This window comes from Cloeon dipterum, chromosome 1 (assembly GCF_949628265.1).
Source record: "Cloeon dipterum chromosome 1, ieCloDipt1.1, whole genome shotgun sequence".
Classification (NCBI taxonomy): domain Eukaryota; kingdom Metazoa; phylum Arthropoda; class Insecta; order Ephemeroptera; family Baetidae; genus Cloeon; species Cloeon dipterum.
In genome coordinates this window covers 13698156-13724957 of record NC_088786.1, presented here as the reverse complement: position 1 = coordinate 13724957, position 26802 = coordinate 13698156, and the positions used below count along the sequence as shown (strand labels likewise).

The 26802-nt window shown below is 35.9% G+C and overlaps 3 protein-coding genes and 1 long non-coding RNA gene across 6 annotated transcripts; 1 reads left to right on the top strand and 3 right to left on the bottom strand.

Moving 5' to 3' along the window:
* Positions 1-1005: 1005 nt before the first annotated feature.
* LOC135948100 (uncharacterized) lies at positions 1006-1748 on the bottom strand. The gene is made up of 2 exons (XR_010575758.1): positions 1596-1748; positions 1006-1165 (listed from the first exon to the last, which is right to left on the bottom strand). It is a non-coding gene; the product is annotated as an uncharacterized LOC135948100 (long non-coding RNA).
* Positions 1749-7340: 5592 nt separating this feature from the next.
* LOC135947809 (uncharacterized) lies at positions 7341-10801 on the bottom strand. 3 transcript variants are annotated; one of them, XM_065496753.1, is made up of 8 exons: positions 10319-10801; positions 9702-10056; positions 9224-9633; positions 8885-9157; positions 8648-8816; positions 8458-8590; positions 8068-8358; positions 7341-8006 (listed from the first exon to the last, which is right to left on the bottom strand). In XM_065496753.1, the coding sequence occupies exons 2-8, from the start codon at positions 10027-10029 to the stop codon at positions 7832-7834; spliced, it is 1779 nt and encodes a 592-aa protein (XP_065352825.1). In that variant the 5' UTR covers positions 10030-10056; positions 10319-10801; the 3' UTR covers positions 7341-7831. The 3 variants fall into 3 exon arrangements, with proteins under 3 accessions (XP_065352825.1, XP_065352827.1, XP_065352826.1); XM_065496755.1 differs by lacking the exon at positions 10319-10801 and having other exon boundaries at positions 9702-9803; positions 9859-9993; XM_065496754.1 differs by having other exon boundaries at positions 9702-10801.
* Positions 10802-17157: 6356 nt separating this feature from the next.
* LOC135946357 (uncharacterized) lies at positions 17158-19390 on the top strand. Its single transcript, XM_065494570.1, has 4 exons — positions 17158-17286; positions 18217-18354; positions 18411-18727; positions 18913-19390. The coding sequence occupies exons 2-4, from the start codon at positions 18223-18225 to the stop codon at positions 19196-19198; spliced, it is 735 nt and encodes a 244-aa protein (XP_065350642.1). The 5' UTR covers positions 17158-17286; positions 18217-18222; the 3' UTR covers positions 19199-19390.
* A 574-nt stretch (positions 19391-19964) lies between these two features.
* LOC135948425 (snRNA-activating protein complex subunit 4-like) lies at positions 19965-25521 on the bottom strand. Its single transcript, XM_065497662.1, has 13 exons — positions 25371-25521; positions 24315-24480; positions 24031-24262; positions 23353-23723; positions 22618-22818; positions 22317-22558; positions 21879-22023; positions 21755-21823; positions 21549-21699; positions 21106-21480; positions 20816-20957; positions 20619-20753; positions 19965-20561 (listed from the first exon to the last, which is right to left on the bottom strand). The coding sequence occupies exons 2-13, from the start codon at positions 24474-24476 to the stop codon at positions 20354-20356; spliced, it is 2433 nt and encodes an 810-aa protein (XP_065353734.1). The 5' UTR covers positions 24477-24480; positions 25371-25521; the 3' UTR covers positions 19965-20353.
* Between the last annotated feature and the right edge of the window lie 1281 nt (positions 25522-26802).

Here is a 26802-nt window from a genome sequence, read left to right as displayed (position 1 = left end):
CCTACAACAATTTTCTTCCTGTTTCATTTGCACTTCTGTTATGCCCTCCTAGAATAAAATTTTTTAGTTCCACGTAGCAAATGTTCGTTGTTTCATTTGATTTAATGATTCTATTAATCTTTTTAAATTATAAAAGTTGAGGAACACTTAATTTGCACAAATTTGACAGGATACCACTGGCACCACCGAAAAAAAGATGCCCATAATATAATTTTGAGACTCACATCAAATTCTCCTGATTTTAACCCTTCATAACCAGGAAACAAACATATCACGCGATGTTATATCACGCTTTCATAACCGACGAAGGAAATTTCTCAAAATTAGATCACATGTGTTATAATATTATATTTTGTGATCGTTTGAAAGTGAATATTCTACAAATTCTTCCATTTTTTCTGTTAGAAAAGGAATTGTTTGAAATTGAAATGTTATGAAGAGTTACTATTTTTTCGCTTTGTTGTCGAAGTCAGTAAAAGAGGCAACATTATTTGGAAGAGCAAACATTGGAATGGCAACCACGATATACGTAACCCGCATAAAAAAATATCACCTGAGAATGTTCTAAGAATATACCGATTTCGCCCAGGATTAATCTAAAAAATTAATTATATATGAACTTATGATACGGTTTTTCGTGATACTGGATTAATCTGTAGATTAATTTAAGAGAATATCCTTAGAATGTTCCAGGATTATTCTGCCGGGGTTTGTTTCAAAAAGCTCTAAAGAATGATCCTAGAACATTCTCAGAATATACTTATGGATTAATCTTTGGATTGATCTGGGATTCATATTTAGCGTATCAAATCTTTACATAGGATTATTCTTTTTTGATCATCCTGGAACATTCTTTGGTTAATCTAATATTATTTTAAGGTCAATATTAAGTGTGACAAATATTATCCCTAAGTTATTTTTAAAATTACTTCAGATTGTTCCTAGAATATTTCAAAATATGTTATAACTGCGATTTAATTGGGAATTACTTAAATAATTACAAACTTATTTAGTTAAATTTTTAAAATTTATTGGTTTTTCATCATATCAGGTACAAAATTTTCTCTCATTCGATGCCAGCACCGCCAATCTTGAAGCCCAAACTGCAGAACTTAAACGATTGTATCTTTTCCCGTCGTGCAAAACATCTGCGGACGGCTTGAAGCTAAAAAAAGGGAGCGACTCGTAGAAAAAAAAATAAAAGCTTTTTTCAATCAGCTTTGCTTGGAAAATGGAAGGTAGAAGTATGTAAAGTTCATGCAAAATATTTTTCCATTTTCCATGCGAAGCCAATTGAATCAGAATGTGTAATACAAATTCTCGTAAGCGTACAAAAAAAGCGACCGCGATTTACATGGAAAAATTATATTTTTCATCACCGATTTACAGTTTCCGCCACCCAAACTTATTTATAGGGTTCTAATTAAGAACATTTGGGACTGGAGAGGATCCCATATCAAAATATTGGTGGCGAAAACCGTACAAGTAGCGGCGAAAAGTGTAATTTTACGAATTTTACCATAAATCCGTTGGATTTGAAAGTTGCGCGATCTGTTCTTATTTCTTTGGACGCTAATCTATAAAATGAGACTTACCCTGTTAACCGTAAGATCCCAGGCCATCCGTCCGAGTCCGCGGGACGTCCGTGATGTCCCTTATTGGCGGCGTCCGGCGTCCTGCGTCCGTTAATAACTTCGATTTGAACGGCGGTTGACCGTTGACGCGTTAGACAAAGAGAGCGAAGCAGGATTTTGGGTGAGCATCGGGTTATCCGGTAGTGAAGTGCAAATTGAAATGGCAACGTCGCAGAGGGAGGGGCTTAGGCTAGCTGGGCAATGGATGTTAGATGAGGAGTTGCCACGCTCGGTACTTTACTTTAGACACGGGATCATCTAGTGCTGCAACCCCACGGCTAGTACGAAGGTGGACCTGACAGATTCAGGCGCTCAGGATGTTTCAGGTCGTCAACATTAAGTTATTGTATTATGATAAATAAAGGAATAAAATTCAAATTGAATAAGAAACATTATTTTGCTATTTGAAACTAACAAAATATAGTACTGAATTGAAATAAATTGTTACGCCGTCAGGTACTCGGGGCACAAGGTTAAATAAAACATTTCTTTTTAAAACAAGTTCATCCGCAGAAAATGCCAAACAAATAAATTCACGGTGTTTAGTCACTAAGTAAAATTCCATTCTGACACTGGAATCTATTTAATTTGCCAATTTCCGGTACTCAGGGTCACAGTTTGAATACACGGAAAAAAGGTTGCACGATTTTTGAGTCGCGATTGTGCCATAAAATAATTAATTGGACCAACTGACAAAAAAATATCTCTCCGATGCTGCATTCTAATTTTTTAACGATTTCAGGTTATTTCAGGGTTTTAATAAAAATTGAACGAAAATGGTTAACACGGATTTCTTAACTTCTATGTGTTCAAAACTATTTTCTTTGCAAACCATCAATATGAAATCGATTTTGGATGCTGCAATCTAATTAATTGGATTTTTTTAACGATTTCAGGTTATTTCAGGGTTTTAATAAAAATTGAACGAAACCGGTTAACACGGATTTCTTAACTTCTATGTGTTCAAAACTATTTTCTTTGCAAACGTTCAATATGAAATCGATTTGGGATGCTGCAATCTAATTAATTTGATTTTTTTAACGATTTCAGGAATCTCAGGGTTTTAATAAAAATTGAACGAAACTGGTTAACACGGATTTCTTAACTTCTATGTGTTCAAAACTATTTTCTTTGCAAACCATAAATATGAAATCGATTTTGGATGCTGCAATCTAATTAATTTGATTTTTTTAACGATTTCAGGTTATTTCAGGGTTTTAATAAAAATTGAACGAAACCGGTTAACACGGATTTCTTTATTTCAATGTGTTCTAAATTATTTTCTTTGCAAACCATCAATATAAAATCGATTTTGGATGCTGCAATCTAATTAATTTGATTTTTTTAACGATTTCAGGTTATTTCAGTGTTTTAATAAAAATTGAACGAAACTGGTTAACACGGATTTCTTAACTTCTATGTGTTCAAAACTATTTTCTTTGCAAACCATCCATATGAAATCGATTTTGGATGCTGCAATCTAATTAATTGGATTTTTTTAACGATTTCAGGTTATTTCAGGGTTTTAATAAAAATTGAACGAAACCGGTTAACACGGATTTCTTAACTTCTATGTGTTCAAAACTATTTTCTTTGCAAACGTTCAATATGAAATCGATTTGGGATGCTGCAATCTAATTAATTTGATTTTTTTAACGATTTCAGGAATCTCAGGGTTTTAATAAAAATTGAACGAAACCGGTTAACACGGATTTCTTAACTTCTATGTGTTCAAAACTATTTTCTTTGCAAACGTTCAATATGAAATCGATTTGGGATGCTGCAATCTAATTAATTTGATTTTTTTAACGATTTCAGGAATCTCAGGGTTTTAATAAAAATTGAACGAAACCGGTTAACACGGATTTCTTAACTTCTATGTGTTCAAAACTATTTTCTTTGCAAACCATCAATATGAAATCGATTTTGGATGCTGCAATCTAATTAATTTGATTTTTTTAACGATTTCAGGTTATTTCAGTGTTTTAATAAAAATTGAACGAAACTGGTTAACACGGATTTCTTAACTTCTATGTGTTCAAAACTATTTTCTTTGCAAACGTTCAATATGAAATCGATTTGGGATGCTGCAATCTAATTAATTTGATTTTTTTAACGATTTCAGGAATCTCAGGGTTTTAATAAAAATTGAACGAAACCGGTTAACACGGATTTCTTAACTTCTATGTGTTCAAAACTATTTTCTTTGCAAACCATCAATATGAAATCGATTTTGGATGCTGCAATCTAATTAATTGGATTTTTTTAACGATTTCAGGTTATTTCAGGGTTTTAATAAAAATTGAACGAAACCGGTTAACACGGATTTCTTAACTTCTATGTGTTCAAAACTATTTTCTTTGCAAACGTTCAATATGAAATCGATTTGGGATGCTGCAATCTAATTAATTTGATTTTTTTAACGATTTCAGGAATCTCAGGGTTTTAATAAAAATTGAACGAAACTGGTTAACACGGATTTCTTAACTTCTATGTGTTCAAAACTATTTTCTTTGCAAACCATAAATATGAAATCGATTTTGGATGCTGCAATCTAATTAATTTGATTTTTTTAACGATTTCAGGTTATTTCAGGGTTTTAATAAAAATTGAACGAAACCGGTTAACACGGATTTCTTTATTTCAATGTGTTCTAAATTATTTTCTTTGCAAACCATCAATATAAAATCGATTTTGGATGCTGCAATCTAATTAATTTGATTTTTTTAACGATTTCAGGTTATTTCAGTGTTTTAATAAAAATTGAACGAAACTGGTTAACACGGATTTCTTAACTTCTATGTGTTCAAAACTATTTTCTTTGCAAACCATCCATATGAAATCGATTTTGGATGCTGCAATCTAATTAATTGGATTTTTTTAACGATTTCAGGTTATTTCGGGGTTTTAATAAAAATTGAACGAAACCGGTTAACACGGATTTCTTAACTTCTATGTGTTCAAAACTATTTTCTTTGCAAACGTTCAATATGAAATCGATTTGGGATGCTGCAATCTAATTAATTTGATTTTTTTAACGATTTCAGGAATCTCAGGGTTTTAATAAAAATTGAACGAAACTGGTTAACACGGATTTCTTAACTTCTATGTGTTCAAAACTATTTTCTTTGCAAACCATAAATATGAAATCGATTTTGGATGCTGCAATCTAATTAATTTGATTTTTTTAACGATTTCAGGTTATTTCAGGGTTTTAATAAAAATTGAACGAAACCGGTTAACACGGATTTCTTTATTTCAATGTGTTCTAAATTATTTTCTTTGCAAACCATCAATATAAAATCGATTTTGGATGCTGCAATCTAATTAATTTGATTTTTTTAACGATTTCAGGTTATTTCAGTGTTTTAATAAAAATTGAACGAAACTGGTTAACACGGATTTCTTAACTTCTATGTGTTCAAAACTATTTTCTTTGCAAACCATCCATATGAAATCGATTTTGGATGCTGCAATCTAATTAATTGGATTTTTTTAACGATTTCAGGTTATTTCAGGGTTTTAATAAAAATTGAACGAAACCGGTTAACACGGATTTCTTAACTTCTATGTGTTCAAAACTATTTTCTTTGCAAACGTTCAATATGAAATCGATTTGGGATGCTGCAATCTAATTAATTTGATTTTTTTAACGATTTCAGGAATCTCAGGGTTTTAATAAAAATTGAACGAAACCGGTTAACACGGATTTCTTAACTTCTATGTGTTCAAAACTATTTTCTTTGCAAACGTTCAATATGAAATCGATTTGGGATGCTGCAATCTAATTAATTTGATTTTTTTAACGATTTCAGGAATCTCAGGGTTTTAATAAAAATTGAACGAAACCGGTTAACACGGATTTCTTAACTTCTATGTGTTCAAAACTATTTTCTTTGCAAACCATCAATATGAAATCGATTTTGGATGCTGCAATCTAATTAATTTGATTTTTTTAACGATTTCAGGTTATTTCAGTGTTTTAATAAAAATTGAACGAAACTGGTTAACACGGATTTCTTAACTTCTATGTGTTCAAAACTATTTTCTTTGCAAACGTTCAATATGAAATCGATTTGGGATGCTGCAATCTAATTAATTTGATTTTTTTAACGATTTCAGGAATCTCAGGGTTTTAATAAAAATTGAACGAAACCGGTTAACACGGATTTCTTAACTTCTATGTGTTCAAAACTATTTTCTTTGCAAACCATCAATATGAAATCGATTTTGGATGCTGCAATCTAATTAATTGGATTTTTTTAACGATTTCAGGTTATTTCAGGGTTTTAATAAAAATTGAACGAAACCGGTTAACACGGATTTCTTAACTTCTATGTGTTCAAAACTATTTTCTTTGCAAACGTTCAATATGAAATCGATTTGGGATGCTGCAATCTAATTAATTTGATTTTTTTAACGATTTCAGGAATCTCAGGGTTTTAATAAAAATTGAACGAAACTGGTTAACACGGATTTCTTAACTTCTATGTGTTCAAAACTATTTTCTTTGCAAACCATAAATATGAAATCGATTTTGGATGCTGCAATCTAATTAATTTGATTTTTTTAACGATTTCAGGTTATTTCAGGGTTTTAATAAAAATTGAACGAAACCGGTTAACACGGATTTCTTTATTTCAATGTGTTCTAAATTATTTTCTTTGCAAACCATCAATATAAAATCGATTTTGGATGCTGCAATCTAATTAATTTGATTTTTTTAACGATTTCAGGTTATTTCAGTGTTTTAATAAAAATTGAACGAAACTGGTTAACACGGATTTCTTAACTTCTATGTGTTCAAAACTATTTTCTTTGCAAACCATCCATATGAAATCGATTTTGGATGCTGCAATCTAATTAATTGGATTTTTTTAACGATTTCAGGTTATTTCAGGGTTTTAATAAAAATTGAACGAAACCGGTTAACACGGATTTCTTAACTTCTATGTGTTCAAAACTATTTTCTTTGCAAACGTTCAATATGAAATCGATTTGGGATGCTGCAATCTAATTAATTTGATTTTTTTAACGATTTCAGGAATCTCAGGGTTTTAATAAAAATTGAACGAAACCGGTTAACACGGATTTCTTAACTTCTATGTGTTCAAAACTATTTTCTTTGCAAACCATCAATATGAAATCGATTTTGGATGCTGCAATCTAATTAATTGGATTTTTTTAACGATTTCAGGTTATTTCAGGGTTTTAATAAAAATTGAACGAAACCGGTTAACACGGATTTCTTAACTTCTATGTGTTCAAAACTATTTTCTTTGCAAACGTTCAATATGAAATCGATTTGGGATGCTGCAATCTAATTAATTTGATTTTTTTAACGATTTCAGGAATCTCAGGGTTTTAATAAAAATTGAACGAAACCGGTTAACACGGATTTCTTAACTTCTATGTGTTCAAAACTATTTTCTTTGCAAACCATCAATATGAAATCGATTTGGGATGCTGCAATCTAATTAATTTGATTTTTTTAACGATTTCAGGAATCTCAGGGTTTTAATAAAAATTCAACGAAAATGGTTAACACGGATTTCTTTATTTCAATGTGTTCTAAATTATTTTCTTTGCAAACCATCAATATGAAATCGATTTTGGATGCTGCAATCTAATTAATTTGATTTTTTTAACGATTTCAGGAATCTCAGGGTTTTAATAAAAATTCAAAGAAAATGGTTAACACGGATTTGTTTATTTCAATGTGTTCTAAATTATTTTCTTTGCAAACGTTCAATATGAAATCGATTTTGGATGCTGCAATCTAATTCCTAGTAAATTAAATCAAATCAAATGTTAAAGTTCTCCCAGGTAGAGTCGGAATTTAACGACACGCGCACAAAATGGTCACCCAGACCTGGAAGGAATCTTGTTATACAAACAGAGCACGGAATCACGAGACATACCTGTCATGGCTTTGTATTATGTAAAACCATATGGTACCATTGTGAGGCTAAGCTAACATGCGTTTGCAATCTGTGTTGTATTAAAAACTTGAAGATTTTTCTACTTTCTAAGCTCTGTGATAATAATCTGACTAGTTTTACACAAGTAGCTGAGTCTGGAAATTCTATTAATTTAAACAAACGAAAATGTTCGTTATACACGATTCTGTTTAATTTGTGATTTAATTTAAGGTTTTACAAATTATTTATATACACGTATAAAAGCACAGGCCTAGATTACAAATCAGTTGCGTCCAAATTGAACTGCAATGTCACCATTCTCTGGGGTAGAAGCATAGCTGGTGTCAGACGGGAACACGGAATAAAGGCAGTGAAATGAGAGTGTTTGAGGTGAACCCTTAAATGTTTTGCGTATCCTTGGGATCCTATGATGAGTAAACAGTTTCGGTACCTGTTGTAATGATACGGAATAAATTTAACCAGGTTTTAGAATGCAATTTATATCCTCTTACTTTCTCAATGAGACTGGCCTTGACGATTCCATCCTGAAGTCCAGGTCCAACTGAGCCAAAGTCATCATTGGCCCAGTATTTGCTTGTGCCACATCTTCGTAGATTGCCATCTTCGACTTCAGAGCAATGGAGCAGGCAAGAATAGTTGCGCAACTGCTGTAGTTGAAGTTGGCTACAAGACTTGGATATTGATTTCCAATGACAGTGTGCAAAGTCCGTTTAGCAAGTCCACCTGCAGCCCTTATCAAGCTCATTGCACCATCAGGACCATGATGTATTGCGATCTCGACCCTATGATAAAAACTGTTAATTTGATAAATTGAAGAAAATTACTATATATTTGCTCTTCGATTAAAACTATAATATTAGCAACGTGATTGGTGGCCTCACCTCATGCAGGCGGTGTCAAAATCATCAAAATACTTCAGTATTATTGTTAATGCTGTAAGTCGGATGATAGCGGCACAATCCCTTGAGCCAATTGTGTTCCACGAGACTGAGCTGAAGAAGCAGTCGCCACCGCCTGAAATCACAATAGAATCATGTTTGAAAAATAGATTTCTATCAAGGGGGAACTTACCAAGAGTGCTCAATACTCTAACACCTTGCAAAAATCCTGCCGCAAGAGTTGATTCAACAGCGATGTCAATACCTCCTCCGTGACATCTTGTATTGAAAATGTGTGTCCCAGCATTCCTCAGCATCATAGTCGTTGTTCTTATAAAAATATCAAATGGTCTTAGGGCAGCCTAAAAATACCATCCAATGTATAGTTTTACAATTTCAGGAAACGTTATTTCAATTTCGCTTAATTTACAGTGAGATTTTGTTTGGTGTCGTAGGCACCTTGTGTGTTGCACAAAATTTCCAGAATTTTCTCAGCAGCAAGCTCCAGGGTAGCCCAAGGTTCACTTGTAATGTTTTGAACTGTCTGGGAAGTAGCTAAGTTGATAGCATTGTTGGCCGTAGTCATCTGCTGGTTCGTGGTAAGAGCGGCAGCTTCTTGACCAGGGGAACTAGCAAGGGTATTGGCTAAAGCAGGTACATGCTGTGATCCAAGTTGACCATCATAGCAAACAATCATTGAACTCTAAAAATGAAAATTTTGGTAGAAATAATGGGCAAAAAAATTACAGTTGTAAGTGTGAAATAATACCATGTTATCGAAAGGATGAGCTGCTTTGCTGACAAGCACCTTTGGGGGGAAATTGATGCCATTTGAGTTTAACCCAGGAAAGGCCATAACGATGGTCTCAAGCATAATTTCCAGCTTTTGGCCAGGTGAGAGAACTTTCCTTCGTCTCTTTGGATTAAGCGGGTCAAAGTGTTCATGGAAATGCTGAAGCTTGAAGCCTGCAGTAAGCACGTGGCTCTCCACCACGCTCTCTTGGAAGCTTTTCGTTGCCTGCTTGATACTCTTCCACAATCGCTCGATTGTGTTTGTGTGGATATTGGGATGTCTCGGATGCACGAAGTATCTGCTGTGGTTGACAGTTACGTGTGCACCGTTCAGCATGTTTCCAATCCCGTTGTATCCAGCCCACATGTCGGAGACGATCGTGGTGCCTAAAAAAGTTTCACAGTTGTAAAAGTCAGGCAATGATTGAGCGAGAATTTTGCCTCATTATTATTACCATCCATAACAAAATGCTGAATTACAGCAAACAAGGTATGCTGGTCTCTTTTCTTGATAAGGCACAAAAATGACCTCCTCGTTGACCGGTCTACACCACCGACTACCCACATATTTTGTCGCTTCAGTACTCTGCCTCTGTTATACTTTCTTTTTACAATCATTGATTCGTCGACCTCAACAGTTTGTCCAGGACCACCAAGCTTATGGGCTGCCAAGTCATGTAGCCATCGCTTGCAGCAAACTTCCCTACACTTTGAGTAGTAGGCGCAAACAGTCTCAGTGGTAACACCAAAGTTGTGCGCGGCCTCCTTCACTTCAATCTCCATGCAGAAGAACAGAAGTAGTCCCAAGTTCTAAAATAATATTTAAAACTTACAAAAAACGCTAAAAAATATTTTCTGTCTAATGCTAAATTAAATTAAATAATTGTTGTTCCCATACTTTATCTGCTTTAATTTGATAATGTCGAGAGTTATAACTTTTAGTTTATGGTGCATATTGTTGATTATGATTATGCCTTTCAAAAATGTTTTCTAATTTTAAACTTACCCAACACGAAGAACAAAAATTTTATGGCTACACGTATTACAATAAAACGAAAATAAATGAACATACCTGATGAACGGTCAGCCGCGAGTTAGCAAACCACGTGTTCAATGTGGGTGAAATTTTTTTCCCACAGTGCAGAGGGCCCTGCAAGCACTTGAGATAGAAGCCAAATTTCTCTGCATTATCACTGCAAGGGGAAAGTGGTTGACCTGGACCACAGCTGAAATTGAATCGCAATTTTCAATCAACATGGGATGAATAAAACACATGTAAGGTTCATAATAATCTTTCTCAGTTTGAAATATAAACATATTTGTTTAGAACATCTGCACAGCACTTCCCGTGAGCTATGAGCTCACTGGGTCCCAGGCCCCAATAACACCGCCAAGCGGATTACATTGTGCCTGAGTGGCCCGAGTGGCCGCAAATAATCTTGAGCCCAGTGTTGCAATCTTTTCGTCCCCCCACACCAAAGTGTTTTAATTGGAACGCCAGATATTTGATAATTCGCTTTTTCAGGTACTCAGGGTCGCAATTAAAAATCACGGGAACCAGTTTACACTGCTTTCTCGACGGGAACGTGTCGCAGATAATTAATTGGACCAACTGAAGAAAGAAAATCGATTTCCGATGCGGGAATTTAAATAATTCGCTTTTTCAGGTACTCAGGGTCGCAATTAAAAATCACGGGAACCAGTTTACACTGCTTTCTCGACGGGAACGTGTCGCAGATAATTAATTGGACCAACTGAAGAAAGAAAATCGATTTCCGATGCGGGAATTTAAATAATTCGCCTTTTCAGGTACTCAGGGTCGCAATTAAAAATCACGGGAACCAGTTTACACGACTTTCTCGACGGGAACGTGTCGCAGATAATTAATTGGACCAACTGAAGAAAGAAAATCGATTTCCGACGCGGGAATTTAAATAATTCGCTTTTTCAGGTACTCAGGGTCGCAATTAAAAATCACGGGAACCAGTTTACACGACTTTCTCGACGGGAACGTGTCGCAGATAATTAATTGGACCAACTGAAGAAAGAAAATCGATTTCCGACGCGGGAATTTAAATAATTCGCTTTTTCAGGTACTCAGGGTCGCAATTAAAAATCACGGGAACCAGTTTACACGACTTTCTCGACGGGAACGTGTCGCAGATAATTAATTGGACCAACTGACGAAAATAAAATTGGACTCTCTTTATTTTTCCTCCAACGACAAGCGAGCACTGTTTAACTTAAAGTAACTTTAGTGCCCAAACTTTATTTTATCCATCACAGACTAGACCGTGACACCCCAAGTGGTGTCACATCCACCCCTCCCCCCTCTGAACTTCGAGGCTGCTTTCGCCAGCTCAGACCGCAGACGGTTTCCTGACCTCTGCCGAGCATCATCTCTCTTCCACATCTATCTACGTGTTGCCCCTCTTTTAACTTGCAAGTCACAGTAAGAATTTTTATTTTATTTTCAAAGTCTCGACCGCATTATCTTAACTTCAGTAACGTAACTATGGCCAATTTTACGACCGAAAGGCATTTTTTCTCTGTTAGAGTCACTCTGAATAATAATTCAAACAACTTCAATTCTCCGCTGTTTGTCACTTGACCAGCAAAATAATTAGAGGAACGATAAAGCAATCTGAATATTTGATCATTAATCATTAATTATAGGATCACATTCTAATGGCCAAATGCCATTGATCAAAATTTTGGTTGAAAAGTAAGGAATGCCAGCTTATTTATTTAAATTCTAACCTTAAATAAGCAAAAGGTACGCAACTGAATTCTTATCCAGGATTTTAAACAAATAAAGTTCAAGGTTTCGCTGCGACCATCCGATTCGTAAATCTAATTAACACGAAAATCAATTCTCCGGGTGAAATAAAGAAAATGAGACTATAGCGACAATTCAAGGAAATGAAAAAAATACTGCTGCCAGTTTATTACAAAAGACTAAATATTGTATTGTGATGTGTCATCTTTTGTCTTGGCATGTATAAAAAAAGGAAGAGGTTAGTAGGGGTTTAACAATCGTGGTGTGTAATTTTGCGCTATAAAAACATTATTTCGTACTCATCACTGAAAAAGCGAATTATTTAAATTCCCGCGTCGGAAATCGATTTTCTTTCTTCAGTTGGTCCAATTAATTATCTGCGACACGTTCCCGTCGAGAAAGTCGTGTAAACTGGTTCCCGTGATTTTTAATTGCGACCCTGAGTACCTGAAAAAGCGAATTATTTAAATTCCCGCATCGGAAATCGATTTTCTTTCTTCAGTTGGTCCAATTAATTATCTGCGACACGTTCCCGTCGAGAAAGCCGTGTAAACTGGTTCCCGTGATTTTTAATTGCGACCCTGAGTACCTGAAAAAGCGAATTATTTAAATTCCCGCGTCGGAAATCGATTTTCTTTCTTCAGTTGGTCCAATTAATTATCTGCGACACGTTCCCGTCGAGAAAGTCGTGTAAACTGGTTCCCGTGATTTTTAATTGCGACCCTGAGTACCTGAAAAAGCGAATTATTTAAATTCCCGCATCGGAAATCGATTTTCTTTCTTCAGTTGGTCCAATTAATTATCTGCGACACGTTCCCGTCGAGAAAGTCGTGTAAACTGGTTCCCGTGATTTTTAATTGCGACCCTGAGTACCTGAAAAAGCGAATTATTTAAATTCCCGCGTCGGAAATCGATTTTCTTTCTTCAGTTGGTCCAATTAATTATCTGCGACACGTTCCCGTCGAGAAAGTCGTGTAAACTGGTTCCCGTGATTTTTAATTGCGACCCTGAGTACCTGAAAAAGCGAATTATTTAAATTCCCGCGTCGGAAATCGATTTTCTTTCTTCAGTTGGTCCAATTAATTATCTGCGACACGTTCCCGTCGAGAAAGCAGTGTAAACTGGTTCCCGTGATTTTTAATTGCGACCCTGAGTACCTGAAAAAGCGAATTATTTAAATTCCCGCATCGGAAATCGATTTTCTTTCTTCAGTTGGTCCAATTAATTATCTGCGACACGTTCCCGTCGAGAAAGCCGTGTAAACTGGTTCCCGTGATTTTTAATTGCGACCCTGAGTACCTGAAAAAGCGAATTATTTAAATTCCCGCGTCGGAAATCGATTTTCTTTCTTCAGTTGGTCCAATTAATTATCTGCGACACGTTCCCGTCGAGAAAGTCGTGTAAACTGGTTCCCGTGATTTTTAATTGCGACCCTGAGTACCTGAAAAAGCGAATTATTTAAATTCCCGCGTCGGAAATCGATTTTCTTTCTTCAGTTGGTCCAATTAATTATCTGCGACACGTTCCCGTCGAGAAAGTCGTGTAAACTGGTTCCCGTGATTTTTAATTGCGACCCTGAGTACCTGAAAAAGCGAATTATTTAAATTCCCGCGTCGGAAATCGATTTTCTTTCTTCAGTTGGTCCAATTAATTATCTGCGACACGTTCCCGTCGAGAAAGCAGTGTAAACTGGTTCCCGTGATTTTTAATTGCGACCCTGAGTACCTGAAAAAGCGAATTATTTAAATTCCCGCATCGGAAATCGATTTTCTTTCTTCAGTTGGTCCAATTAATTATCTGCGACACGTTCCCGTCGAGAAAGCCGTGTAAACTGGTTCCCGTGATTTTTAATTGCGACCCTGAGTACCTGAAAAAGCGAATTATTTAAATTCCCGCATCGGAAATCGATTTTCTTTCTTCAGTTGGTCCAATTAATTATCTGCGACACGTTCCCGTCGAGAAAGCCGTGTAAACTGGTTCCCGTGATTTTTAATTGCGACCCTGAGTACCTGAAAAAGCGAATTATTTAAATTCCCGCGTCGGAAATCGATTTTCTTTCTTCAGTTGGTCCAATTAATTATCTGCGACACGTTCCCGTCGAGAAAGCCGTGTAAACTGGTTCCCGTGATTTTTAATTGCGACCCTGAGTACCTGAAAAAGCGAATTATTTAAATTCCCGCGTCGGAAATCGATTTTCTTTCTTCAGTTGGTCCAATTAATTATCTGCGACACGTTCCCGTCGAGAAAGCCGTGTAAACTGGTTCCCGTGATTTTTAATTGCGACCCTGAGTACCTGAAAAAGCGAATTATTTAAATTCCCGCATCGGAAATCGATTTTCTTTCTTCAGTTGGTCCAATTAATTATCTGCGACACGTTCCCGTCGAGAAAGCCGTGTAAACTGGTTCCCGTGATTTTTAATTGCGACCCTGAGTACCTGAAAAAGCGAATTATTTAAATTCCCGCGTCGGAAATCGATTTTCTTTCTTCAGTTGGTCCAATTAATTATTTTATGGCACAATCGCGACTCAAAAATCGTGCAACCTTTTTTCCGTGTATTCAAACTGTGACCCTGAGTACCGGAAATTGGCAAATTAAATAGATTCCAGTGTCAGAATGGAATTTTACTTAGTGACTAAACACCGTGAATTTATTTGTTTGGTATTTTCTGCGAATGAACTTGTTTTAAAAAGAAATGTTTTATTTAACCTTGTGCCCCGAGTACCTGACGGCGTAACAATTTATTTCAATTCAGTACTATATTTTGTTAGTTTCAAATAGCAAAATAATGTTTCTTATTCAATTTGAATTTTATTCCTTTATTTATCATAATACAATAACTTAATGTTGACGACCTGAAACATCCTGAGCGCCTGAATCTGTCAGGTCCACCTTCGTACTAGCCGTGGGGTTGCAGCACTAGATGATCCCGTGTCTAAAGTAAAGTACCGAGCGTGGCAACTCCTCATCTAACATCCATTGCCCAGCTGGCCTAAGCCCCTCCCTCTGCGACGTTGCCATTTCAATTTGCACATCACTACCGGATAACCCGAAGCTCACCGGATTTTGTAAGTCTCTTGCTGCTGCCACCGCCCGTCGCCCCTCCCCCGCTCCACAACAGAGGCAGGCAGCAGGCATTCCATGCAAGTGCGTGCATGCATGTGCAGCCGCCGCTACCACGCGCACACTAAAATCGCCCTTTTAACCCTTTTTTGTCCTTCTGATTTTTTATTCAAATTGGCCCGTTTGTCGGTAGCATTAATTAAGACTCCTTGTGTTAAGAAATTAATTTATTCAATCGCATTTATGATGTTTACCCTTTTTAATCTGGGCAGATACTTTGAAAAATAAAGGCATCATAATTTTGTGTTAAGATAATGAAAAATTTGTTAGGTTTTAATATAAAAATTGAATCCATCGCATTAATTAAAAAATATTTGCGAGAAAAAATAATTTTTGTGATAACGATTTCAAAATATTTAACAGTACATATGGCAGTTCATTTTCTTGATTAAATTATGTTTCATACTTATTTTTATGTTTTTAATTGTAAGAAAAATATCTAAGTTCTTCTCTTTTAGGGGTTTTTTAAAGAATATTCTAGGAACATTAAAAAAATATTGAGAATTCATCTCAGAATGATCCATAGAATAATCTGGGGATATTCTATTAACTATATTCAAATTTCCCCTTTGGGATTATTCTAGGGATATTCTTGTAATTTAATCTCTAGATTAACTTTAAAACATTTTAAGGTTAATCTAGATTCATTCTAAGAAAATTCCAAAAATTATTTTTTTGGATTAATCTCAGAATGATCCAAAGAATAATCTGAGGATATATTTTTAGATTAATCTCTAGATTGATCTTAAACCTTCATAGATTAATCTCGATTAATACAGTATTCATCCTGGATCATTTTTTTGGATTAATTTTTTCGGGTAAATTTTGATTAATCTAAGATTATTCCGGATATTCCTGGGTTATATTTTTTTATGCGGGAATACATAAGAGTTATTTGTTTGTTATAATGAGCATAATTCAAATTAAATTTTCAGTATTAAATTCATTGTAATAATTTTTGACCGAATAGCAGATGCAAAGAAGATATTATTCAATTCAATTAAAAACTGTGTTTAATACTACCGCAAAAAATGTGTACACAATTTAAAATAATATGATTAGTGAAACCGGTGGCCAGTGCGCAACTCACGATTTATTTGATTCATTTAGTATATTATGGCCTTCATTTAAACCGGTTCCAAATTATTTAGAGATCAAATAAATATATGTATCATTTCGAAAAATATTAAATATTACATTATAACTCACAGCCTTTGGACCTCCTTAGAATTTTTAAACAGCAAACCAATTCTGTGTCATCAAAGTGTTATTTACAAGGTCAAAAGGTCAAAAGAAAAATGCACCATCAAGTGGAAAAATTAAATTATTTTACGACAAATTTAGTGTTGATTCCATTCAGTTTTAACAGGTCAGTATTTTAATGAAAAATATAGTGAAACACTACAATGCCACAAATGCATGATCATTTTTATCCCGTTCAGATGCTGGGTTAAATTTTTTGTTTGTAGCTTGTGAGTCATTTGTTTGGGTTCGACTTTTAACACCGCGATTGCGGTGGATACAGATAGTGGATCCCCTATTTGTTGGAATTTCGACAGCTCTACAGCTGAATTTGAATGCTTTTACAGTTTTAACACGAGCAGCATGATCACAACAGGCTACATACTCCTTCAAGATAATTTTTATGATTGCCACAGTAGTAATAAAGGAGGCGAAAAAGCTGAATTGCACCACGCGCGTGTCGCACTGAATTACGTGTGCAACAACATTAGTATAGGATGGTGTAATAAAGAATTAAGATTCTCTGTCATTTATTCCGTTTTTTACGGACATTTTAGAATCAAACACCACCCACTACCGTTTTTACAAGTACTGCGGTATTGTAACTCAAGACCTTACTCAACAGGAAAAGCAGTGGCAGAAGCAAACTGCAGCTCTGTCATGTTGTTTTTGTTTTATGTCAATCAGACGAGAGCGCTTAAGGAGAGAGCGCGGCGGCAGGAAATTCGGGGAAAATTCCTCAAGTGATAGACGAGTCGAAGCTTGCTTGAAGTTTTGACAAGTGCACACGTGAATTCATTCAACTCGCAACCCTAAGCACGCCTGGCAGAGGCTTACCACTTTTTTACTGCTACCCAAATATAAATCAGATTTGGGTCGTCTTTCGTCATCTGTCTCAGTAAGCGCATTTAATACCCCCCATGCTTCATGTTATTAGTTTTTATGACGAAAATTCATTATTGCATTACCGTATCATAGCGAAAGAATCAGATTTTTGCCTGGGCTCGCGGACAGAAGTTTTCCAATTTTATATCATATTATTTGTAACGTTTGTAACATTAATTTGATGTTTTAGAACTCTTGAACTTCTATTTTCGCTACGATTCTATATTGATTTGATTTCATATGCATACAGATAGTGCAGAAAAGTTGAATAATAATAGACGAAGACTCCTCAATTTCTCAGTCTCAAATATAATTATCCTTTCAATGAAAGTAGCGCTCTTAATTCAAGCGAGGAAAAACATATTATCTCGATTACCTCTTTACAGATCCTGCCACCACACACTTCGTTTCGAATTCCCATTATCACTGTAGCAGCGGCGATTGCATGCCTGTAACCTCCGACAAAGTGTTGAATTTAAATAAATTCTTGAGATATATTTGCAACACTAAAATTTGCGTTCCATTTAAAAAGAAGTCACGGTCAATGCAGCGATAAAAGAATTAAAATAATGCGATGGCGAATAAAAGCTTATAATTTGCACGAGAGTGATAGTAGAGAGGATTTGAAAATGCTGTTATACCCCAATGCTATTCATAAGGCGGGATGTCAGGCGATTTCTAACCTATAATTGTCGGCTCCTAATCTCTACTATCCTTAGCCCAAGTTTTTGCGAAAACTATTACATATTTTTATGTATTGCGCTATTAAATTTTCATGTACTTATGTAAAAATGATATCAGGTGTATTATTTCAATTTTTGCTATCAAAAGCGTGCTTAATTGTGTGTCGTTTTTATTCATTTATTTCAGCTAAAGTCTAATCCTCTATTTACAAAATATTTTCCTCCCAATCATCTAATGGGCAAATGTGCTATTTTTGCAGGAAGAGATGAATAACAGCACGGGAAATATTAGATTTGTGTCAAAAGATCTTCTGTTCAACACCCCTAAGAAAACCGACGCAGGACGAACAAAACCACCTTTAGAGGAGCCAAAAAGACCAAGAAAATACAATAAAAGGGTAATACTGCCAAGATATATTGATTTCAATAATTTTTAATAAAATTTTTGTTGCAGAAACCTAAGGTGGAAGCCTCTACCCCAATTAGCTGCAGAAGAGTTAGGACAAATTCAAGGCCTCAAATTCGAATGAACCAACCAGGGTTCATGAATCAGTACGAGAATGGCTATGCTTCCCTAAGATACAATGGAATGCAATACATGCACAGGCACGATATTTATCAAGGACAAAGAATTGACACATCGCAACTGAAAATGCCGCAGAACTTTTATATGAATTACCACTACAGTGCTACTAATCAGTACTATACCCCGCCTCGTCTACCCCAGTATTACCCACCATGTTCACCATCAATAGGGTCAGCAATGGACATGTAAGTTTGGTATTGTGGTTTCAATATTTTGTGCTTATAATTTTAATCTGATTTTCTTCACAAATTTTTAAAAATGTTTTGTGTTCTGATATGATTATAATATAGAATTTGTAAAATTCTTTTTAACAATTCAAATGATAAAAACCTTATACTGTTTGAGGATTTAAAATATTTGTTTATTACAGAAATTCACGTATCAACGCACTGCGAGTTATGCCTGAGTTTGGCTACATATTTGAAGAAACTGAAGATTACAGGAAAGAGCTTGAGAGGCTTCTCACAATTCAGCTCAACGAGGTTGCAGGTGATCAAATTCAAACCGCTCAATTTTGGAGGAATGACGAGCTAGAGGAAATGCTGGGCTCCTATGAATTAGATTCTTCATCAGAGCTAACATTTTGCACTGGGCCTGTAAAAGAAATTTTAGAAACCGCATATAATTATGAGGAATTAGAAAAGTGTTTATGGTGAGTCATTTTATTACTGCGATGTCCAATATGTTAAAGTGGACATCACCAGTTATAGAAATTTGTTAAATCTGATGTAATTATCCCAACATGAAATATATTTTTGTATGCCTAAAGTTTGGCGCACACATTTATTATATTTTCAGGAAAGATGTGAATTCCAAAGAATGAATAATGAACCTAGTTTTTGTTTTTCCTCCTTATCTTTGCATTATATTTACTCCCCCTGATTTTACCCATTAATGAACTAACCAGAATGCTAGTCTGAAAAATGAAACTCAATCCCGCACTGTTTTGCAGTTAATTTCCAATCAGAAGTTAACTGGGTGCAATTAGTTTAGCAACCCAATGTTTTATGTTAAAAAATTTCTGGAAATATTTAACATTTAACCTTGATCAACTGTCGCATATCAGGAAAAACGTGTCATTTTGGTATGTCCATAAATATATTGAGGGCAACTTTCATGACTTGCCATTAAACCTGTGGGGCGTTATTTATTACCCACACCTCCAGATCAGGAGCTGCATAATTGCTACTCATCAAGTTAATATAATTGATTCGGCTTTCTTAATTGCAACTCATCATCTCTAGTCCATTTTAAGACCCAAAATGACAAAATATTGTTTCTGTGGGGGCATTGAGTATAAGATAATTAAGATTCAAATCAGCTAGCCACAAGAGCCTCTTATATAAATCTGTAGGATACATTAACTGGTCAAACTTCTACCAAGACTTGTGTTGACAAGAAGCAAGGGAAACGCTGAAGAAATATATTATTGCGACAGAAATTTATTTTTCACCTAAAACCATTGCGCCAGAACAAATATTTTCATTAGCGCAGCAATCTAACAAACAATTATGAAATTGGAGGTTTAAAAATTCAGATGGTACAAATTATCTGTGTTGTAAACAGTTGGCAAACTTTGAGACGATGATGGAATTAATTGTATTTTAAATTTAAAACAAAAAATTAACTATCCACTGCGTTATCCACAAAATCAAAATACTTTGGTGTGTAGATGTCTTTGTTAATTTCTTTAAGAAAAAATCGGAACATATTTTAAGTTTGAAGTACCACTTTAAACATACAAATTAATTATGGGATATGATATAACAAAGCAATGATTTACTAGTATTAACAGTGGAAGTGTGTACATTTTACCAGGAATCAAGATTGTTCCTGATGTGGGACTGAAGCCAATCATCTACATCCAACTTCTTCCTTCCCCTCTTCTTAGGCAACCGCCTTTTCTTCTGTAACACTGAAGGCAATTCATTGCTCTCTTCATCAGGCTGATTGATCTTCTGCTCCCGATACTCCAGCCACCTTTCCATGAGTTGCTTCTTTTGATCCTCCTCACTAGACCTGAAAAATTTGGAATGGAATGGATATTAACAGTAAGTTAAGGAATTCAAAACTCACTCCTCAAGCTTCTTGGCTTCTTCGTCCGTATCAAAGTCAAGAAAGAGATTTTCAACAGCTTCACCTTCCTCATCTGAGCTGGCACAAGCCATTCTTTCGCCCTCAAATAGATCTTTCTTGTAGTCCAACGAAGGCCTTGGTATTAATGTACATTTTGTCACAATCTCTCCTCAAGTCAAAATGATCATAATTCTTACGCTAGCTGAGACATCAAACTCGGCCAAATAAACAGCGAGAAGAATCGTTGCTTGAAGAGAGAAATGGCCAACGCTGGCGAAATATGTTGGTCTGATGACGGAGGCAATGTGTCATTGTTGTTCAAATGCACTCCTCCATCATCTACAAATCAATAGAAAATGCACACATGTAAGACTTCGACGACAATTTTCCAGCTACGCGACCTTACATATATTATTTTAATATTTACTCTTTATTATTGTTAGTGGTTTAGATTTAATTAGGAATTATATAAGAACAAAGCTCTTACTGTTCCCCACATCCTCCCAGTTCAAGTCGGCTCTCTCCACGATGCCCTTCAGATACGTTGGTACCTCAGTTTGGCCTTGGAGGGTCATGGCCAGGATGTTGCGTTCCTCAAGCAGCAGTGTTCGCAGACCAATCAGTGTGCAAATGTTTGGAGGAGTGAGCTGGGCAACTTGGTTGCTGGCCGGGTTCCAGCCTTCCTCGCGATGCATCATTTTCAGCTGCCTATACACGTTCAACACGCCATGGAAGTCGGGGTCGCTTGATGCGGCTTTAACCAAATTGTGCTCTCGCCCCCAGTTCAGGTGAACGCCAAACATTTCAGCCAGTCGACGGCCTTCCACCACACTCTCAGGATCTGCTGAATTAGGGTGGTACTCTGTAGGGCAAAACGTTATAGGAAGTGTGTTTTAGTTAGTGGAATTAAGTGAAAAACGTCTCAGTAACTTCTCTTGCGGCCTTTAGGTTGAGCATAGTGACTGCGGAAGACTTGATCAAACTCCAAATCCAAAGCATCTTTCTTTCTTCCCTTGCGGCCAACTTTGCCAGCATTCTGAGCGTTCGAGGCAAATTTAATCACATTCCTCGCATTGAAAATCTACTTAATGGAAATTAGACATACATAATACTGAATAAACGTTTTAAGTGTTTACTGGAGTAGTCCGTCTCTTGTTTAGAGTCCAGATAGACTTCTTCCCTTTCCGCGGTAGCGTGTTTTTGACCTGCGAATTGACATAAAGCATAAATGAAGTAATTTAGTTTTTTGCTTTGCTATACCCCTGCACAATCATTTTGAAGGCGTTTGTAACGGCCTTTCAACTGCTGTCTGTCTCTTTCGGGAAAATATTCGCAGATGATAGCCCAGAGATCTTTGCTGCCTTTGAATTGCTTAACCAAAGCTAGAAGTTTCTGGTCATCCTCACTGAAGAAAACAATTCAGTCATCATATCCAAAAACTCGGATAGCATGAGAAAAATATTAAGATTATATGTTTCAACGATAATTAGATATTGACGGCAAAAATTGGTGTACTCTTACACCAGGCAATGGAACAAATTTGAACAGCCAAAATGCTAACACAAACATCATATATGCTTTTCAAATGAGCAACACTTGATTCCATGGAAAAAATTTGTCAATTGACAAGCGCTTGTTTATTTCAGCTGCCTGAATGCACTTACTCTTTCTAAAAAATCTTATGTAATTTATACTTACGGAATCCAAGGCACACTGGGCTTGAAGCACTCCAGTCTGGTGTAACGGATTCGGAGTTGACTCTCTGTTCTGCCAGGAAGTAAAGCTGTGATCTGTCTAAAAGTCATCTTCTGGCTTCTTGCCGCTGTCAAAATCATGTCATCTCTCTCAGTGAAGCCACCAGATTTGATTCGGGGATCAAGGTGCTGGGTCCATCTCTTTACAATCTGTGTGACACTTTTTCCAGGAAGTTGCTCAGCAACCTGAGTTAGCGAGTTGGGAAGTTCACTTGTAAAAGTTGTACGTGACAATTTGAACGCACCTTTTCCCACGGAACGAATTTGTCGTGCTTGAGAGCTTTGACGGAGGCTTTTAGCTTTTTGTCGTCAGCATCAGTCCAGCCATCTCTGAACCGGTTTAGGACGCTTTGATAGTGAAGAAAACATTGGTACATGGAGCGCCTTCCACCCAATTCAGCACTAATGACAGTCCAGTTCTCAAAATTGTTCCTGCTTGCTACTTCCTGGGGAAAAAGGGATTAACTATTATCGTATCAATTAACTTAGCAGCATGAGAAATACATTTTATTTTTTAACCAAAGAATAGGAGTGCTGTTTTGTGAAGGCTTGTACCAGTAAAATAATCTGGAGGTAAATTTTAACAAAAAACTGCCAAAACAATTCTTTTAAAGCTATAAATATAATTTTTACTAGTCATTTTCTCCTAATTTCATTCAAGTTCACAGCTCATGCAAAATTACATTATTTATTTGTCGGTGCGTGGGGGTTTCCATGTCAGCGGTCTTAACCGGCAACCTGCTTCAATATTATGCAGAATAAGGAATTTTACACTTACATTCCTACTATGTTCTTTCAGTCCTTTGTATTGCTTTTAATGCCAATTAATCAATACAACGTTTTAACAGAGAAAAAGACCGTATTAAAGATTACCACGTTTCTACATGTCTGTTATCTCTTAGCTGTAAAGGACTAAGCGCAGCCAAACATTTGGTCATGATCATGGTAAATTTTGAGTTCTTTTCAAATTTGTAATTTACCCTTAGGAGATCAGTTTCCTCCTTGCTCCATGGCTTTCTCAGCAGGGTCGGCACAAGACACTGCTTCCACATGGCCTGTAATTCTAATGGTGAACGCTGACTTTCAAACTCGGTGACTGATATACGGCTCCAGTCGTGTTCAGTGCCTGGGCTGTTCAAAGTCTCAAAGAGCGCTTCGCCACTCAGCTCAAAAATCTTTTTGTTAAGCTCGGAGATGAGCAGGTCAACCAGGGCTGTCGACATGTTTGCGTTCTTCTGTGTTTTTTGCTGATCTAATAATGTGGCCCTCTTTGCCACCAAAGGTCTGCGGAGCACGCCCAAAGCCACTTTTCGGACGGTTTCATCCAGCAGTTTCATTTCCCAATGTTGCCCTAAACAAGACAAAAATTAAATAATTAGCATCTAATAAAAATCACCCCATCTGCTAGCTCATAATGACATTTGCATGATTTAAGGTTTTACATGGCCAAAATTTGTTACGTTATAAGCACCAATGCTTTAAAATCTGCATCAGATTTGATTTAATTTAATTCCTTGTACACATAAGTGGTAGAAACAGCAACTTGAGAGTTCTTGTGCCAATATAGCTCTTTTATGTATAGCTCATGATATTTTTTATAAGTTGTTCATACTTTTTAGTCCATGAAAAATAATTTGGCAAACATAGTACAATAGTACATTTTACAGGTTGATTGAGACAAGCTATGTCTAGGAAGCCTAGTTTTTCCATTTTTGCCTCATCCTCATTCTTGCATGGAGCAAATCCTTGACTGTCCTTGAAATACGGCGCTCCAAACTGTTTGACTGACTTGTAAACAGCATTATTTGAGGGATCTCGGATCTCAAGCTGCTCTGCGGCGGCAGCGTCAAACTTGAATTTAAGAGCAACTGCCATCTTCTTGCTGGAATTCTATTAACAGATTTTAAATAACAAAACATAAGAAAAATATATTAACTCAAACTTTGGACTCTCTGGCAGCCACGTGCATTCTTCCAAAGGTTTCCAGCAACTCATCAATGCAAGATTGGTAATTAACATTCTCTCGCAGCTTGGTCTCAAGCTCGACAATGCTAACAATAAGTCGCTTTTCTACAGCTGATACCTCACTGTTGACTTCCATCATTCCGCTGTTAAGAAAGAGCAACTCATTGAATGAAAATTAAATTATACATTTAAAATGTGCAAAATTTAATTAATTTTCTTTGTCTCTTTTACTTTTTTAGTCAAAATGTTAAATAATTTCGTTTTTTTTAACAAGTGCCTAAAAAAGATGAAGTTTTTTGTATAATTTGCCATACCCGTAACAAACGTATAGATCACTGAACGCAATATACTATTTTTTCTTTTAAATAAATATGTATGATCAAGATGCAGTACATGTGGGCGAATAAACAATACTATAGATTGGGTCGGAATCCGTCCAAATTTCCCACTCGTGATTAATCTTTACTATTTTTCTCATGAGGTGTAATTATGTACGTACATACATACCGAAAAGATAAACACAATTAATAATTCAATACAGTCATTTTTAGTGTCTATGTATAGTGTTACTTAATATTAATATGTAGATAATTCAAATGAAAAGAGCAATTGTGTATACATGACAGTGAAAGTGACAGAGTATGTATATCTACACGAATACATTATGTATGTATCTTTGGCGGCCACTGCGGGAGTGGTCAGGCGAGGGTCACCAGATTACCGCACCCAAATATCTATCCAATTGTGTCTGGGCACGTTGCAAAAATTTAACTTCTTATGAGTGTACATAATATCATACATGCATTACTGGGAATTATGCGTAGATACTACATATTACTTATTATTATGTACATATAAGTATATTGGTTGAGCCTCAAACGGAACCTTTAAATCTCATGCAATATTAATAGTAGATCGGTCAGTCACATTATCATCTGTTCTGCTCCTGCACACAATCATAACATAACGCTTCTCAATTCTCGTCTCACTTATGTTTATTTATAATTGTCTACTCACAGACTCACACACTCACCGTAAGTTAATTGCTCCTTATTCTTTTGCTTTTTGCTGGCAGTAGCAGTGCTAGCATAGCACTACTTCTTGACTTAATGTTTCTTGGAACTCCAGTCCCTGCCTACCGCAGTCTTGTCTACCATCCGAGAGACAGCTGACGAGCTGACTATCTGACCTGTTAGACATCATACTACAGAACAGAGCTCATGATGAATGGAATGGCTTCAAGACAGTGTTGAGCGCAGCGCGCGGCGGGTGGCAATACTAGTTAAAAGTCCGTCGTAGTGGCGGAAAAATTACGCTTCGCTCAATAAAAAAAGTTTTATTTTTTGTTGAATAGATTGGTTTCGCACAATTTTTTCGCTGTTCCAGGACTCACTTTTCAGTCGGATCATGAAATATAAATATATATGATATTATGAAAGAAAAACTAAAAATGGAAATATTTAGAGCTGTTAATTTTAGACGCCCGATAAGTTTTTGAGCTTCAAATCTTCATGCGGTTATCAAATGAGCACGAATCATGCAATTTAAAGCTGAATATTTGGACCCTAAAACTGTTAAAAAACCGTATTTTCATAAAAATGACTAAAATCCATCTAAAGTAATCTAATTTGAGTAATACATATTTATGGCAAGATTTACTATTTTAAAATAAAATACGTAAAATACTATGCCTTTTGTGTGTGAGGAATTGAATATTGATGGTGGTGACGGTGGTGTAAAGGGTCGTGTGTACATACATATATGTATTAGCTCAAATTAGATGAAGTCACATAATTTTAACTACATATAGCATAATATTTTGTTATGGCTGGTTTGTTGAATAGCATTTTTCAAAGTAGTATTATTTAGGCTAAAATCAACAATAAAATCGATAATATCTCATAATAATTTTCACTCCCTTGTCAGTTTATCTCAATTATAAGATACCCGCACTATACATACTAATTGCAAGGGAAGCTACTCAATAATGCAACGCGGATCATTCGAGAAATCATAAAAAACAAAAGTTTAGCGAATCTTCAAAAATACTTTAAGCGAGTGCCAAAATGCTTCAAAGAAATCGAAGAACATTAATTGTCGCCAAACACCCATGACTAGGACAGCCGTTTCGGGTATTAAACCCTCGTCAGCTAGCCTTGGGTGCAGCGAGTCAATCTCCAATACCAACACTCAACCAGGTTATTTTTAAGCCGGCAGCTTGCATCAGACAAAAACGCGTGGCGTTCAATTCTAACAAATTCTCAAATAGTATAAATCGTTGCAGGAGTTCTAGCACGGAATTTAAAGAAAAATGTGCGACCTAATACAACAAGAGAGCATCAATATCTCCAATGCAAAGGATTTTTGCTCAATACAAAACGAAAATATTCCAGTATTTTTTTTTGTTCAGAGGGGAAAGAGCTATGTAGTAATATTTATTTACAGATAAATGCAATGATTGTCTG

Coding starts and splice junctions, on each gene's coding strand:
- LOC135947809 (XM_065496754.1), bottom strand. CDS start 10,029: ATGGAGATTGAAGTGAAGGAGGCCGCGCACAACTTTGGTGTTACCACT. Junction 9,158..9,223: donor CTCATCCTTTCGATAACATG/GTATTATTTCAC, acceptor TTTCATTTTTAG/AGTTCAATGATTGTTTGCTA. Junction 8,817..8,884: donor ACACCAAACAAAATCTCACT/GTAAATTAAGCG, acceptor TGGTATTTTTAG/GCTGCCCTAAGACCATTTGA.
- LOC135946357 (XM_065494570.1), top strand. CDS start 18,223: ATGAATAACAGCACGGGAAATATTAGATTTGTGTCAAAAGATCTTCTG. Junction 18,355..18,410: donor CAAGAAAATACAATAAAAGG/GTAATACTGCCA, acceptor TTTTTGTTGCAG/AAACCTAAGGTGGAAGCCTC. Junction 18,728..18,912: donor ATAGGGTCAGCAATGGACAT/GTAAGTTTGGTA, acceptor TGTTTATTACAG/AAATTCACGTATCAACGCAC.
- LOC135948425 (XM_065497662.1), bottom strand. CDS start 24,476: ATGATGGAAGTCAACAGTGAGGTATCAGCTGTAGAAAAGCGACTTATT. Junction 23,724..24,030: donor TCTCAATCAACCTGTAAAAT/GTACTATTGTAC, acceptor TGTCTTGTTTAG/GGCAACATTGGGAAATGAAA. Junction 20,958..21,105: donor CTGGGAGGATGTGGGGAACA/GTAAGAGCTTTG, acceptor ATTGATTTGTAG/ATGATGGAGGAGTGCATTTG.